The following is a 15,516-nucleotide window of genomic DNA, read 5'->3' on the forward strand; positions in this document are numbered from 1 at the left end:
CTCATTTTGATTTATAAACAAGTTTACTTGTTTGAGAGTCTGATAATACAACTTACAAGTGTATACATTTGAAAAAGTACTATTCTAGCAACTATGAGACAACTAGAGATGTTTGAAGCGTAGTTTGTTTTCTCATAATCGATTTGACTTTGAACACCGGTAGACTAGTACTGTTGCCTACATTTATAGTATGATCAAGTAAATGAGATTTTAATGATATATTTTCAATTTACCTTTACAGAATAGTGTAAGCTGGGAAAGATTGTTCAGAGGCATTAAACCTTCAATTCCTCCTCCGGATGAAAGAGATGCTATTAGAGAAGAATTTGCAAAAAGAAAAGGCTATAATTACTGAATCTATTTGTTTTGTGTATCTGAGGAAGCTAGTATCTAGGAAAAAATGCCCAAAGTCTGACCATTTCCAATTGTTTAAAAAAAAAAGGCACATGAAGTATGTATGAATGAGACGAACTGCTGTTATCTTTGAAACATGGATGTATTGAAATAGGAGGAGCTAGTATTTTAAAATCATCAATCAAATTAGTACAAATCCCACAAATTATATCTTTTTATATTGCTGAGTTGTGTTGACTATAAATTATTATGCTTTTATAGCTAGTTATTTCCTGGACATCATTGATGTTTTTGTGTAGATGAAACATACGTTTTTAAATATTAAATTATAGGGAAAACAATTTCTTCATAACATCTTGATATTGTTTCGTCAACATGTATAACATGAGGATTATTAATATTTTCCACTTTTTATCCAACCTGAATTTTTTATTGACTTGTTTCATAAATATTTGTACTTTTTCCTTTTTCCTTTTTCTTTATAGATTGATGTTTTCTTTAATTGCAAAATCATGAAAGCAGTGTCATAGATTCTACCCTTTTGAACTGCATTATCACCTTAAATATTTTCGTTCAGTAATAAAGTTAATCTCTTAGTGTTGATAGGTTAAGCAAAGATGTACATATTAGGAGGTTTAAAAGGAAATCTTGCCGTTATTTATGAATAACGTACTTGATTTGTATGTATTTATAAGTCTTAAAAATGTTTGTTTATGTGTAATGAATAAATGAGGAAAAAATGCTTTTAATTGTGTTGCCAATTTGTAGCCATTAAGCCAACTAGAATAGGATTTTTTTTTGTTTTCCCTGTGCCTTGTATCGAGTTGAATAGAAATAAAGAGAATAGCACCCTTGATATCAACGTTCAATTCTGTGTGTACTTTTAAAGTTGTGTTTTATACTCCAGCTCAGTTTTCTGATACTGAGTGACATACACTCAACTATTAAGGAGTTAAACAGACTTTAAGAAAGGAAGATCAAGCTTACTTAGTGCCCTGGACACCATTTTGCCATGGGTCAGTCAAGTTAACAATCAGTTAATGCTTAAATGCATTAAGTTTAGTTTTATGTCTTTATTTAGTCTCAGATTCTTCTGCTTGACCAAAGCAAGTTGCAAAAAAGATTGTCAGACCTCAGAGCAATGTTATACTAGATTATTTGTTGGCATAGGAATAAATTAAATGAAGTATTGCTATATACCTGCACCCAGAAGTTTAACAGGTCAGCTTTTTATTCCTCTTGTTTGACTTAATTTATTTAAAGAAGAGAGTTCAAAAAGAGTTTTATCTAACTTAACTATACTTCCCTCTGAAGGTAGGGTGGATTAGTTGACGGAGGGTTATATCAGTGTCAAATTAAATGCATATTCCGGACAAGAACATATTTTTATGGCCCCGAAACGAAGTTGTCGGTGCCATGTAGTTTTACCCTTGTCCGTCATTCCAAAAACAAACCATTATACGGAGTTTTTTCTAAATGCCTTCAGACATTAGGCTGATTTTTGGTATGTGAGTTAACCATGATGAGTTACAGATCAAGTTTAAGTTTCTTTCCGCTTGGCTACTTTTTGCTGAAATTACGGGCTTTGGACTTTAATGAATAGTTGAAATTCACAGTAATTTACAGACTTTTTTCTAAACGCCTTCGGATACTAGTATTGGGCTGGTTTTTGGTATGTGAGTTAACCATGATGAGTTACAGATCAAGTTTAAGTTTCGCTCCGCTCTACTATTTTTTGTCGAAATTATGAGCTTTGGACTTTGATGAATTGTTGAAAATCACAGTTATACAGACTTTTTTTCTATACGCCTTCAGAATTTGAGCTGATTTTCTATATGTGAGACTATCATCATGGTGATTGCCACATGTGTTATTCAAATTGCAGATTTTTTAACTTTTTGAGACGGGGCCATTCGTTTCGTTTTGACACATCTAGTTAAAAAGTGATAGGAATGTAGACATTGCTTTGTAATCAACCGACAGATCGGGTCGAATTTTAACGTTCTGGTTCACAAGGTAAAATCCACAGGAACACATATCGTACTGGACACATTATCACGATTCCAAGCTGACCATTTTTGTTCCTACTCCTTAATACTAATTTTGAAGTGTTTGGTTTTACATGGACTAGGATGAAACCCACGACATCCTGCATTTGAAGCGGTCATTTGCCCTTAACCACATTTTCTTAATTCTTCGGACATCGAGGTTGTATCTGTTGAGCATATGTTATATGCAATAAATGAACTACATCTGATGTGTGGAATAATTGTCAAGTATACTTGTCTGTCTGTTAATGGTTATCTGAATTTTCTTCATTTTCAATATCGGTAAACAATACCATCAGCTTCTTCAACATTCACAATACTCTTAGCAATTAGTCAACATATTCGTTGTATGGAGATATTGGTAGGTGCACATGTCCGTCAAACAGTGATTATCTGACCTTGACCTTATTTTCAGGGTTCATTTGGCATCTTAAACTTTTCATTGTTAGTATCGTTTCTTCGACACTATATATATAAGTAACATGTCAACTATATTTGATGTATGGAACCCACTAACATTGAGAATTAGATACAGTCTACGGAAACAGTTTTAAAACTTTAAAAAATGAAATGCTTCTTCATACAAGTAAGTTTAAAAGAGATATATAGAAACCTATACTGTCTGGCAAACAATGTGTACTTATCATGTTTGAAATTAGACGGGTTCTGTTTTTGATATGATCAATGTACCACCTCGCAATATTAGTGATATTACAGAGGCAATGTAGACCACTGAAAGGACAAACAGAAGGTTGAAGATACGTTAGTAAAATCTTACATGGATTGTGTTCACGTACAGGAAATACTATTGCTGCAACCCCATCTCGATTTCTGAACAAAGATTTCGAATAAAAATCAATCTTAAATTCAGCATACATACTAACTATTTGAATAAGAGAAAGACATATCACCAGTCCATAATCGAATTTAGCGAAAAGTATTCACAGATACCAAAGTTGAAGTAGTTTGAGACACAGTGCATTTGTAACAAAAAATTTGTTCCGGCGTGACATTTGTTCCTCCGGAACAAATTTTATAGGAAATATGTTCCAGCGGAACTTATGTCACAGAAAATATGTTCCAGCACTATAAAATTTGTTCCGGAACTAATTTTCTAACCAAGTGTGAAATAAGTTCCGGAACAAAAATCACAGCACTATATGACAATGTATGAGTTTTGTTCCAATATTAGAATTTAAAAAAAAGTGAATTAAGTTTGTGTGATATTAGTTTTGAAAGAAGGTATTTTATAGAAATCAATGAAAATGTTCTGCTGGAACCTATTTCACAGGAAATAAGTACTGTGCTTGCATGGGCTAATTTGCAATTAAAGGCATGACTTTAGGATGAAGATAAGAAATAAAAGCGATGAGAATCATAATGTTTCATAATTTGTATCTATTTTATCATTTAAGTGGTATTCCACCTCCTTATTTACTGTTGATCTGTTATGGGTGTTCTAATCATACATGTACTTAGCTATTGTCATTTCACAGTTTTTAAAGAGAGTGTCTTTTGTTTCTCTATGTCTTGAAATATAATTGATCCGTCACTTTGTCCATTTTGAAAAAGTACAAATATTCATCTTTAACTATTATAATTCTTTTTTTTCGGAATGACTTTTATTATTATTTCTTATTCTACTCTTTCCTGGTTCATAAGTGTCATTTTTAGTATTATTTATTGAGAATATTGTTATTAACTTTTGCTTTACTGCACATGATCCAAATTTGATGTTTACACTTTTTATTTATTACCTTATCAATTATAAAACATGTTTTTTATAATGACTTTAAACTCACTGATGACAAGTGCTCAGTATGTAACATAACTTGGTTAACCAGTGGAACAAATTTCATAGACAAGGTACTTATTTCACCAGATGAGGAACAAATCTCACAAATCCAGAACTTATTTCACCAGGTAAGGAACAAATCTCACAAACATGGAACTTATTTCACTAGGTAAGGAACAAATTTCACCAACCCAGAACTTATTTCACCAGGTAAAGTGTGGAACTTATTTCATATAGATGGAACAAATTATATAGAAATTGTCTGTGAAAAAAGTTCTCCCAGAACATATTTCCTGTGACATAAGTTCCACTGGAACTTTTTTCACAGGAACAAATTTTGGCTCACACAATCACTTAAGAGTACGACTAGCACTTATAACCGACTCTTTAAATTAATACCTCTAGATACATATTTAGTATTTACATTTACATACTATTTTCTTGCAAAAACATTTTAGCAGTTTTAGAACTATTCAAATATTAATAACATTATAATTCATCTTTATATGAGTAACATTTTATTATTGAGTAGCACAACTTTTTGATTTCTATCCAAGTTACATTTATATACAAAATTTACTTTCTTTAATGTCTCAATGCTAATATGTTTTTTTTCATATTTGATTTACTTTGAGATTGAGTAATAATCCTCGTCATCTAAGCCATCATAAATATTCATGTCAGCCTTTGATTGCCTGTTGTTAACTTCATTGTTACTGGTGTTGACTGGGTCTAGGTAATAATCTTTATTAGGAGGTGGAGCGTAGTCATTTACTGCTTTGCTTGATGGTAGTTGCTTTAGTTTATTCTTTGCGTTAGGTTTGTCTGTACTGTTACTTCGTTTCTTGCTCTTGAACACTGATAGAACCCTTTTCTTTGGCCCTGTATAGCATAAACAATTATTGTACATAATAATTCGAGTTGTTGGAATACTTGTCATTAACACAGTGATTAATTCATCGATGTGGTTATAAAATATATCTTGGCTCAAATCCTGTAAAAAGTGACGAAAAGCTTGTATATCCCTATAAAAATAGGGATGCAAATTAAATGTGTCAATTATTTCACATTTTTTTTCTGTAGCATATGTTAATGATTGGTCGGAAAGACTTTGTTAACAAAGACAACAAAATAGATTAGATACCTCTACTACAGAACTTGGTACTGAGTTGGTATAAGAAAATTGATGTGGTCAAATTTGATGGGAAATACCTTATCGCAACTCATACCACTTTATTTAAAATTAACTTTATTTTCCTTGTTTTTAAAGTAGCTATCCTACAAACTGAAAAGTTTACTCATAGTGACACGGGAACATATGTCTATATTAAGTTTACAGTACTGTATACCGTTTAGCAGTTTTTGGTGTAGATCAGAATCTTTGTAATATCAGAAAGAATAGATATATGAAAATAAAATATAAAAGTCTTCTAACCAGTAGTCGTTTTAAGTTTAACATAGAACACTATTCTTGCATCATTTCAGTTTTCTAATCGATCTGAACATCAATGCCATATTTGCCACTAGACCGCTGTTTTTTGTCCATGGTTATCCAGCTGGTTGTGATATTTATAGACTTCTTTACACACAGTAATTTTATAAATCAAATAGTAATACAAATCGATATATAAACTATGAGACAAGTAGGGCATTTTGACGTTTATAAAAAATAGATTACATACAAAGTGGAAATATATATATATACAGCGTATATGTGTGTGAGGATTTGGTAAGAATGGATTCAAACTGTCAATTAAGCCATACCTTTAATTCCCGGTAGTTTCTTAAATAGCTTCAGTCTGGAAAATAAAAATAAGCATCAGGGTGTCTTTGATTGACAATGAAATATTGTAATGCTTGTATTGTATATAAAAGTTATTATGAATATGAATAGCGTGGCCATCAAATATCTGTATAAAACCAAAGTTATGCCTAGCTTTGTAAAGTTAAGAACTTGGATTTTTTCCCAAGTAAATTTTGCTTTTATATATATAGTGGTGATGTGTTTAGTGTTAAACTATCGAAGATCCTTTAAAAAAGAACAAATCAAAGTAGGTTTGAAGGTTAATCATGGTAATATTATACCTCAAAAGGCACATCATTTAAAAAAAACCAAGTGAAAATATAAATTGTTTTACATCCTATGAGGTAAACATTTTTCATCTGTCAATCTTTCAAGTTACATTTGAAAAGACAATACTTTTCATACATTAATGCTTACCTGCATGCTAATTTGACCACTGTCCCAAGAAGTACAGTATTGATAATGACGGCCACAGCTGTAACAGCATAAAATGTAGATGAATATACCATTCCCTCTGGAACCCCATTGCCAGACTGTTGTAAGGCTATTCTGCTACAAGTTGGAGGTTCCCAACCCTCCAAACACATACTATCTGGACAACTCCCATTCTGTCTGTCACAAGCACCATGATCACAAAAACAACGTGTTTCGCAGTTTTCTCCGTAAAACCCAGCTCCGCATTCTGTAAGGTAAATACTTAATACTATACGTTACAATTTGTTGGGGTAGTTATTAAAAGATCTCTTTTTTAAATAATTTCCTTTTATAGACATTTCTTCACAATAGGTAATAAAAAAATGTGATACAATTTTCTTTAGAGACATGACTGAACAACATAGAGGGCATTACTAATATATATATATACGTCGTGCAGGATTTGATTTTCATTAGATTACCAAATAAATCACAGGTTTGTACTTACGTGACCTGCAATCGGTTCCCTGCAAACCAGCTTTACAACCTTCCTGACATGCTAAAAAAAATCACAGATTTGTACTTACGTGATGTGCAATCAGTGCCCTGCCAACCAGCTTGACAACCTTCCCGACATGCTCCAAATATATCACAGCTTTGAAAGGCACAGTTGTCTGGGCACTTCTCTCCTATACATCCTGTGATATCAGTCTCACAGTCTGAAGTAGAAAACAAATAATAGAGTCCTTCAATATGTTTTGGTATTGTAACCAAACTAAGTGTAATATATGATATTTTTGTGTTGATGATATGGCAGTGCAGTGACATTTGACATACTGATCGAGGATAGGGACGTACTTAATGCTGTCTTTAATAATAAAAAAAAGATTTGGAAAGTTAGCTATTTGGCAATGGTCAATATTTAGAGGTCAAATTTATATCTATGCCATAAAGCAAAGTCAAAATTATAGCTTTCATAAGTATAGAATATTACCTTGTTCACATTTAGGTCCAAAGTAACCATCTAGGCAGCCGTATCTACAATTTCCAGTTACCGGATCACACTGACCATCCACACAATCTGTTGGGCACTTACTTGTACACTCAACTCCGTAAAAACCAACAGCACAACCTTAAAAGATATGTACAAGATCTTAGATAGTACCAGTCACATTCCTTAGACATATTCATTTACTGTTGACAAAGTTGTATTTAAAGATTCTAACTCCGGAGCGTTATTTACAGCTTTTTTTATTCTTTTTTTTTTGTGTGAATATCTCTTGTGTAAAGGATAGCATCAACAGTTCCTTCTATACAAATAAATAATAGTTTTAAATATCTCGGTAGTGTTAACCAATGAACATCAGGTTTAGTGGCTTGGGATAAGCGCACAGATATGTACGGGTTACAAAAGATTGGGAGCGCTCAACCCTCTTATAAACTTGAACATTGCATGGTGTAACCCTGTCTGGACAAGGTCGAAGTATATATGATTAACGTATGAAATTTTACCTCTATACTTTTTTTTATAGGGGGAAGAGTAATAATTAAGAAAGAATCAATAATATGAAGCACGACATTATGACGAATGCTTTAATATAGAATTGTATTTCAGGTTTGGTGAATACCTCACTATACTACGTTTGATCGAGGTATGTAAACATATAATAAAGAAGATGTGGCATAACTGTCAATGAGACAGCCTCAATGTATATTACATGTATACATTTTTAAATTTGTCATTAGAGATTTCATTAACCATTATTGATAATCATGTAAGGTTTCCGAATGTTTAGTATTGATCATCAGGAATTTCAAACCAAAACTGATCTTTTGTCGAAAGTATAGTAAATATCTTGTGCATAGATAGTATTTAAACTCCAAACTCCACTTTTTTTTACCAACTTTTCGATAGAGACTTGTTATGCTTTTTTTTTTAGATAAAGTCATTCCATTTTCTTCTTCTTTACCTTTTCACTAATAACGTTTTTATTCTAAGACTATTTAATGGAATTATACCTACCATAAACCTCCACCTCACACAGTTCCAGAAGTGCATGATTGGAGACACAGAGAGAATTGGTGAAGTCATCTTCCGGTGGTCGTTGTATAATGATGGTGACAATTCTCCCTACAGCTTTACACTCAATTTCTTGGTTTAACTCTGGATATTTGTCTCCTCCGTGGTGATAACATCTCTCACCAGATGGTACTGTTGTACCATTGGAAACATAAACTGAAAATCCAGCAAATCGCCTCTTCTCTGTAAATATCATTAATACACAATTATTGTGGCGTTTAATGAACATCAATTCAAAAAGAAAACAAATATCACTAAACTATATCAAACTACCAGACAACACGCAGTGTTCATCAATTATAGATGGGTGTCTAACGATGGCTCGCTATATCGCACCAGTTATACCTTAATTTTATAACAATTGTATTACCCAAGAACATATTGCTCCCAATATATATATTTCCCACGTAAATGTTATTTATTATATCTAATCCCTATGAAATATTATTCCAAGCATCTATTCCCTATGCAAATATGACGAATAATTTTATCTCTTCTCCATTCAATTGTCCCTCCATGTCTGTTCCTCATGACTCTGAATGTTAATACAAGTACTTACGAACATATGGTGTTTCAGTTTCCTTGTAAAATATGTGTAGAGTGTTTATAGTAGATACTTCTCTTAGTCTAACTTGCCACCAAGCTTCAGCAACTTGTGTAGTCGTTTGAATACACTCCCCTTGGTCAGTATCCCCGTCTACAACAATTTCAGGATTATATTCTTGTTCGGGTTCACTCATGTCTGTTGGTCTGTTAACGGCTAAATTTTCTGGAAATGAATTGTAATGGATGTATAGAATCCATTTATTATTAATCTACTTTCAACGAACATGCTGTTCAAGTTCTTCGCCTGCTTGCAAGGATTTCTTACTAACACATGTTATTATTCACAATAAAAACACAATTTTAGAAGAAAGCCAACTTATAGGCAAATATATTCCGTTTGCGAATCAACAGGTCATTTATCGTATAGAAAACATGCTTTTACCTATCATTTGAAACCCTGACCCCGACAGTCTACAGGAGCCTACCAGTAAATGGTGGTACAACAGCATTCAGACAATAATGTTGTTGAAGAGACACATACATGCACAAATCGATCATAGTTCTTGTCTGTTGGAAATATTTATTTAAAGAAACGAGTAAGTTTAATAAGTATTGCATGAGTCTATTTAAAAAAATTGTCGAAAAATAAATTGAAGCGGATTGTGTTGATTTAAATAATTGTATTGTTTTTCGTTGTTTATTCTTATGTCAAGTGTTTACATATTGATGAGGAGAAGGAACATCCATTTCTATATAATTACATTGGATGTATGTTTCATTATAATACGTTATTCTGATTGGCTAACAGCACATCACATGTTATTCCGTAATCAATTGCATGAGACAATGACATTTATCATGCATGATGACACGAGGTCCCACAATAAAGTGCACAGGTGAATTAAATAAAACTGGATAAAAATCGTGTTTTCATGATCCTAGCTTAAAAATGTAATTATAGGTATTGAATGCTTCTTTTTGTAACTTTACTAGGGTTGTAAAAGCGTTGACCGTGCGCGCGTACATTTTTAGAATGAAGCGCGGAACGCGCTTCATACAAAATGTACTTCGGTCAACGCTTTCACACCCCAATAAATTTTCAAAAAGAAGCATTCAATTCTCAAAAGAAAGGGACGAAAGATACCAGAGGAAAGATCAAACTCATGTGATGAGGAGAGGGACCCTTCATTTCTATAAGAGACGAACTAAAGACAACCAGAGGGACAGTCATATTCTATAAGGAGGAGCGAAAGATACCAGAGGGACAGTCAAACTCATGTGATGAGGAGAGGGACCATTCATTTCTATAAGAGATGGTCGAAAGATACCAGAGGGAAAGTCATTTCTATAAGAAAGGAACGAAAGATACCAGAGGGACAGTCAAACTCATGTGATGAGGAGGGGGACCATTCATTTCTTTAAGAAAGGAACAAAAGATACCAGAGGGACAGTCAAACTCATGTGATGAGGAGAGGGACCATTCATTTCTATAAGAGATGGTCGAAAGATACCAGAGGGAAAGTCATTTCTATAAGAAAGGAACGAAAGATACCAGAGGGACAGTCAAACTCATGTGATGAGGAGGGGGACCATTCATTTTTTTAAGAAAGGAACAAAAGATACCAGAGGGACAGTCAAACTCATGTGATGAGGAGAGGGACCATTCATTTCTATAAGAGATGGTCGAAAGATACCAGAGGGAAAGTCATTTCTATAAGAAAGGAACGAAAGATACCAGAGGGACAGTCAAACTCATGTGATGAGGAGGGGGACCATTCATTTCTTTAAGAAAGGAACAAAAGATACCAGAGGGACAGTCAAACTCATGTGATGAGGAGAGGGACCATTCATTTCTATAAGAGAGGGACGAAAGATACCAGAGGGACAGGACAGTCAAACTCATGTTTATATTATATATACTTTATATTCCATGTTATACTGAAAGATTAGTAACTTGTATGATATGTAACTTTATCTTCGAAACGCACATATATTAATGAATGAAGAACACTGAATTTCATTGAAAAACAAGATTTAGAAGTTCTACGTCTACACGTATATATAACATTTCAGGTTACGGAGTAAGACATTGTTTCCCGCCAGTGATAAATGTGACAAATGTTACAGTAATGTGTCTTACCTGACCCATGAATTTCGTTTCCAAAGAGTAAAATCGCGACCAAAAATGTATACAAATTCATTGTCGTATTTTGTTGTTTGAGATAATCAAATCCTGCAACAAACCTATAGCTTTAAGAGGATTATCTTAGTGTGTATGTCATCATGTGTATGTCATTCGTTAGTCAACTTCTTATATCCTGAAAGAATATCTATATTTGAACAATTACAAATTATTTTTATTGACTAATAAAAGATTAGAAACACAACAGTTTTTGGTAGCTTTACATTTGATAGAATTTGTAAATTTGGAACCTTGTTTCAAAAATGTCAATATCGTGTATGTAGAAGGTATTTTGATCTATATATTTTGGTAAAATTAAAAAAAAAACCAAGAAACTATTAAAGTTTATTAAGATCTAATCACAGAATTCAGAATTCATCACACATCTATATTGTAAATTAAGGATTAAAAGGGCACTAGCTGTTAAATTCATGTTCATTGACTCAAATTCAGATATTTGATTTGTAACTTATTAAAACGTATATCCAAGTTTTATACAATAATTCTGAAATGAACAGTTGTGAAAGCATGTACTCGATAATATACATATCAAAATTCGTGTGTATTTTGGTCTAGACACTATCTAATAAACTATCGAGATTACTTCCGAATACTGCCGACGGTCACATAACCTGATGAAAACATAAATATAAAAAGCTATATTGCGACATCGTGCAATTTTATTATTGTCACCTTGTCAGCTCATTAAGGATTGCGTATTTTGGTATTAATATTGATTCACTCACATATCGGTTTTTGGATTTATTTTAAAACCAGTTGTTGGCATGATAGTCATTATACGTACCGTTGGTCTTCATAGTGTTTTCCCCCGGCATATATTTTTTGAGGGGTCAGAATATTTTTAATATTAAATTTATTTATTTTTTACATTTATAAATCGAATTTTAATATAATATAAATTAATAATTTTAATGCATATACAAACACCCAACTTGATTTTATTGAATTTGATAATGTAAATGAACTTGTAAACTTAGATGATTCAGAATATCATCCTGATAGGGTATTGTCAAGGAATAATCTTGACCACAAACACACTAACAATAGTGGCAAATTATTATTAAATATGTGCAAAGAAGCCAAAATCAGAATTTTAAATGGCCGAACAATTGGCGATTTAAATGGTCAACCAACTTGTATAACATACAATGGTAGTAGTGTTGTAGATTACACACTTATCTCAGAAGAATTGATTGATTCAATAGGATACTTTGTAGTTCATGATTTTACTTCCCTTTCTAACCATCGCCCAATTAGTTGTGCAATGTTTGCTAATTTTTTATCAGTGCCGTGTGATTCACACCAACTAGACTCTTTGCCGGGTAAATTTCTTTGGACTGATGAAGCAATTGCTTCATACACAGAAAATATACAAAGTCAAATGTTTAAAAATAAATTGGCAAACTTTATAGCCAAAAGCTTTAATGACAGTGACTCGATTACCGAGTCATTTAATTCAATTTTACTAGACTGTGCTAAACAATCAGCTAAATTCATAAATAAAAAGCCCTTACAAAAAATTAAAAAATCAAACAGGAAACCATGGTTTTCACATTCCTGTACTGACTTAAGAAATACAGTTAAAAGCTATGAGAAACTAGTTAATAAAAATCCACTCAATGGACAATATAGGAAATTATATTATACATATAGATCAAAATTCAGAAGACTTTGTAAACATGAACAAAAAATGTATAAACAAAAAATTTGTAAGGATATAAATGATAATATTGAAAAGAATCCAAAATCATTTTGGGCAATGTTAAATAAGTTGGATAAGATGCATGACAATGCTGACTCCTTTCAGGACATACCTCATGACAATTTTGTACAATTCTTTAAAAAGTTAAACAAAAGTGATGATAACTGTAGTAGTTTCCATAAAACCATAATGGAACATTTCCAGCAATTAAAAGATAATATAGATAATGATCCATCTAATAACATTTTAGACGTAGATATCACTACAGATGAAATAATTAAGTCTATCAAAGCTCTTAAAAATGGGAAAAGTACTGCAATGGATTTGGTATCAAATGAAATGCTTAAATATGGAGGTCAGGCTATATTAAATCCTCTCACAAAGCTGTTTAATTTTATTCTAAATATTGGCCAATTCCCATCTAAATGGAATGATAGTTTCCTAGTCCTTTTACACAAATCTGGAAGCAAAATGGACCCTAGCAATTATAGGGGCATTTCTATCACTTCTAACTTGGGAAAACTTTTTAATAGAGTCATTCATTCAAGATTACTGAAATTTGTTAATAACATATCTCTCATCAGTCAATATCAAATAGGATTTAAACAAAATTGTAGAACTGCTGATCACATATTTTCTTTAAAAACCATTATTGATCACTATAAAAGTAAAAAGAAGAAAGTATTTGCTGCTTTCATAGACCTACGTAAAGCCTTTGATACCATATGGAGAGTAGGCTTATTTTATAAACTTTTAAAATCAGGTTTACCTAAAAAGCTTTTTAAAATTTTTTCTGCAATGTATGAAAATACTACCACTAGAATTAAATTTTCAAATGGTCTTAGTACTGCATTCACTTCAGAGCGAGGTGTTAAACAAGGGGATGTTTTAAGCCCCACACTTTTTAATATTTTTATTGATGATGTTGTAAAAGATTTATTCAATGGTAGCTGTGAACCAGTCAGAGTTGGTGATTTGTCTGTAAATTGTTTATTATATGCTGATGATATTGTATTACTATCAGAAAGCAAAACTGGTTTGCAAGCCAGTCTCAATACTCTTAGTACATATTGCTCAAATTGGAAGCTACAGGTTAATGTTCAAAAATCAAAGGTTTTAGTTTTTAACTCTAATGGTAAAACATATCTAAATGAGTTTTTTTATAATGATAATGTCATACAAACTGTCTCCAAATATTGCTACTTGGGAATAATGTTAAAGTGTAATGGCAACTTTAACTTAGCTGTATCCTTACTAATGGAAAAAGCTAGGAAAGCATGTTTTAAGATTAAAAAAACAATTGGATTGGATAATCCTTGTAAACTTTTAGAAAAATTATTTGATTCATTAGTAAGCCCCATATTGCTGTATTGTAGTGAGATTTGGGGTGTTTTTGATAATTCGGGAGACAATTCCATTTTGGAAAAATTCCATATGAAATTCATAAAAGAAATTCTAGGTGTTCATTGTAAAGCAATTAATGCTGCTTGTAGAGCTGAACTTTGCAGGCTACCGTTATGCTCAAAAATATCATTTTCTTGTATTAAGTTTTATGATCATATTTTAAGGTCTGAAAACGCACTTATATCCAAAGTTTTTCTGGCAACTGAAAAAAATAACCCCTGGACAAAGAAACTTTATTCTATTTTTAACAATCTAGGATTTTCAAACCTAGCTGGGGGAAACTTTTCTATTAAACAATATCTACCAAGTATTAAACAACGAGTGATTGATCAGTGCACACAGGATCAATCATCAAAAATTCATGATTCATCAAAACTAAAATTTTACCAACAATTTCATAATTCAAAGCAGCGTAGTTCTTATGTTGATGTTCTAAGTAATAGATTAGAAAGGTCATCTCTGTGTAAAATTAGATTGAGTGCACACAATCTTGCTATTGAAAAGGGGCGATATCTAGGTTTAGCCACCGACGAACGAGTTTGTAATGTATGTAAATCAGGTGAGGTAGAAGATGAAAATCACTTTTTACTGAAATGTGAATTTTTCTCAAACTATAGATTTAACTTTAAAAATAAGATATTAAATATACTTCCTACATGTTGTAGTGAAAATCAGCTAAATATTAATAGTTGTATTAATAGTAATTCTTTAAAAGTCCTGAAAGTGACTAGTTCTTATATACATAAATGTCTGATGTATAGAAACGAGATTTTAGCTTCTTATTTATAACATATTTAAAAACTAGTAAATGTATGCTGTATTCATTGTTGTAATGCACTGTAATATGGGCCTTTGCCAATTATTGTAATTGTGTTTGTGCCAATAAAATATTTGTATTTGTATTTGTATAAAAAAAAAATGATTTTTTAATATTAGAAAATAAAACCTATTTATGTCATTAATTCATAGACATTAGTCATTTTTTAATATTAAAAAACTGATATTTGACCGTCTATATTTTAGACTTTAAAAGATATTAGAAAGTATCTTTTGATAATATTATAAATGATTTGTTGATATTGGAAAATAGGGAATGAACAAATGGAAGTTTTTAACGACCATGACTGGCTATACAGCCATTGCACGGTCGGCTCCGACGGCTTGCA

General features: G+C 32.0%; 3 protein-coding genes across 4 annotated transcripts in view; 2 read left to right on the plus strand and 1 right to left on the minus strand.

Moving 5' to 3' along the window:
* The window catches only part of LOC134714835 (coiled-coil-helix-coiled-coil-helix domain-containing protein 7-like), a 14,387-nt gene extending 13,284 nt beyond the window's left edge, over positions 1-1,103 (plus strand). The window contains exon 3 of the mRNA XM_063576452.1: positions 242-1,103. Coding sequence (XP_063432522.1) covers positions 242-355 — 114 coding nt within the window. The 3' untranslated portion in view covers positions 356-1,103. The remainder of the gene's footprint in view (positions 1-241) is intronic.
* Positions 1,104-4,786: 3,683 nt separating this feature from the next.
* On the minus strand, positions 4,787-11,298 carry LOC134706611 (platelet endothelial aggregation receptor 1-like). Of its 2 annotated transcripts, none has more exons than XM_063565708.1 (8): positions 11,182-11,298; positions 9,055-9,264; positions 8,439-8,678; positions 7,410-7,547; positions 7,003-7,134; positions 6,419-6,683; positions 5,962-5,996; positions 4,787-5,079 (listed from the first exon to the last, which is right to left on the minus strand). In XM_063565708.1, the coding sequence occupies exons 1-8, from the start codon at positions 11,240-11,242 to the stop codon at positions 4,823-4,825; spliced, it is 1,338 nt and encodes a 445-aa protein (XP_063421778.1). In that variant the 5' UTR covers positions 11,243-11,298; the 3' UTR covers positions 4,787-4,822. The 2 variants fall into 2 exon arrangements, with proteins under 2 accessions (XP_063421778.1, XP_063421785.1); XM_063565715.1 differs by lacking the exon at positions 11,182-11,298 and adding an exon at positions 9,803-9,886.
* An 878-nt stretch (positions 11,299-12,176) lies between these two features.
* LOC134680591 (uncharacterized) lies at positions 12,177-15,139 on the plus strand. The gene has a single exon (XM_063564191.1). It carries the CDS (start codon positions 12,311-12,313, stop codon positions 15,137-15,139), a length of 2,829 nt encoding a protein of 942 aa, XP_063420261.1. The 5' UTR covers positions 12,177-12,310.
* The last annotated feature ends 377 nt before the right edge of the window (positions 15,140-15,516 follow it).

Source organism: Mytilus trossulus, chromosome 1 (assembly GCF_036588685.1).
Source record: "Mytilus trossulus isolate FHL-02 chromosome 1, PNRI_Mtr1.1.1.hap1, whole genome shotgun sequence".
NCBI classification, from domain to species: domain Eukaryota; kingdom Metazoa; phylum Mollusca; class Bivalvia; order Mytilida; family Mytilidae; genus Mytilus; species Mytilus trossulus.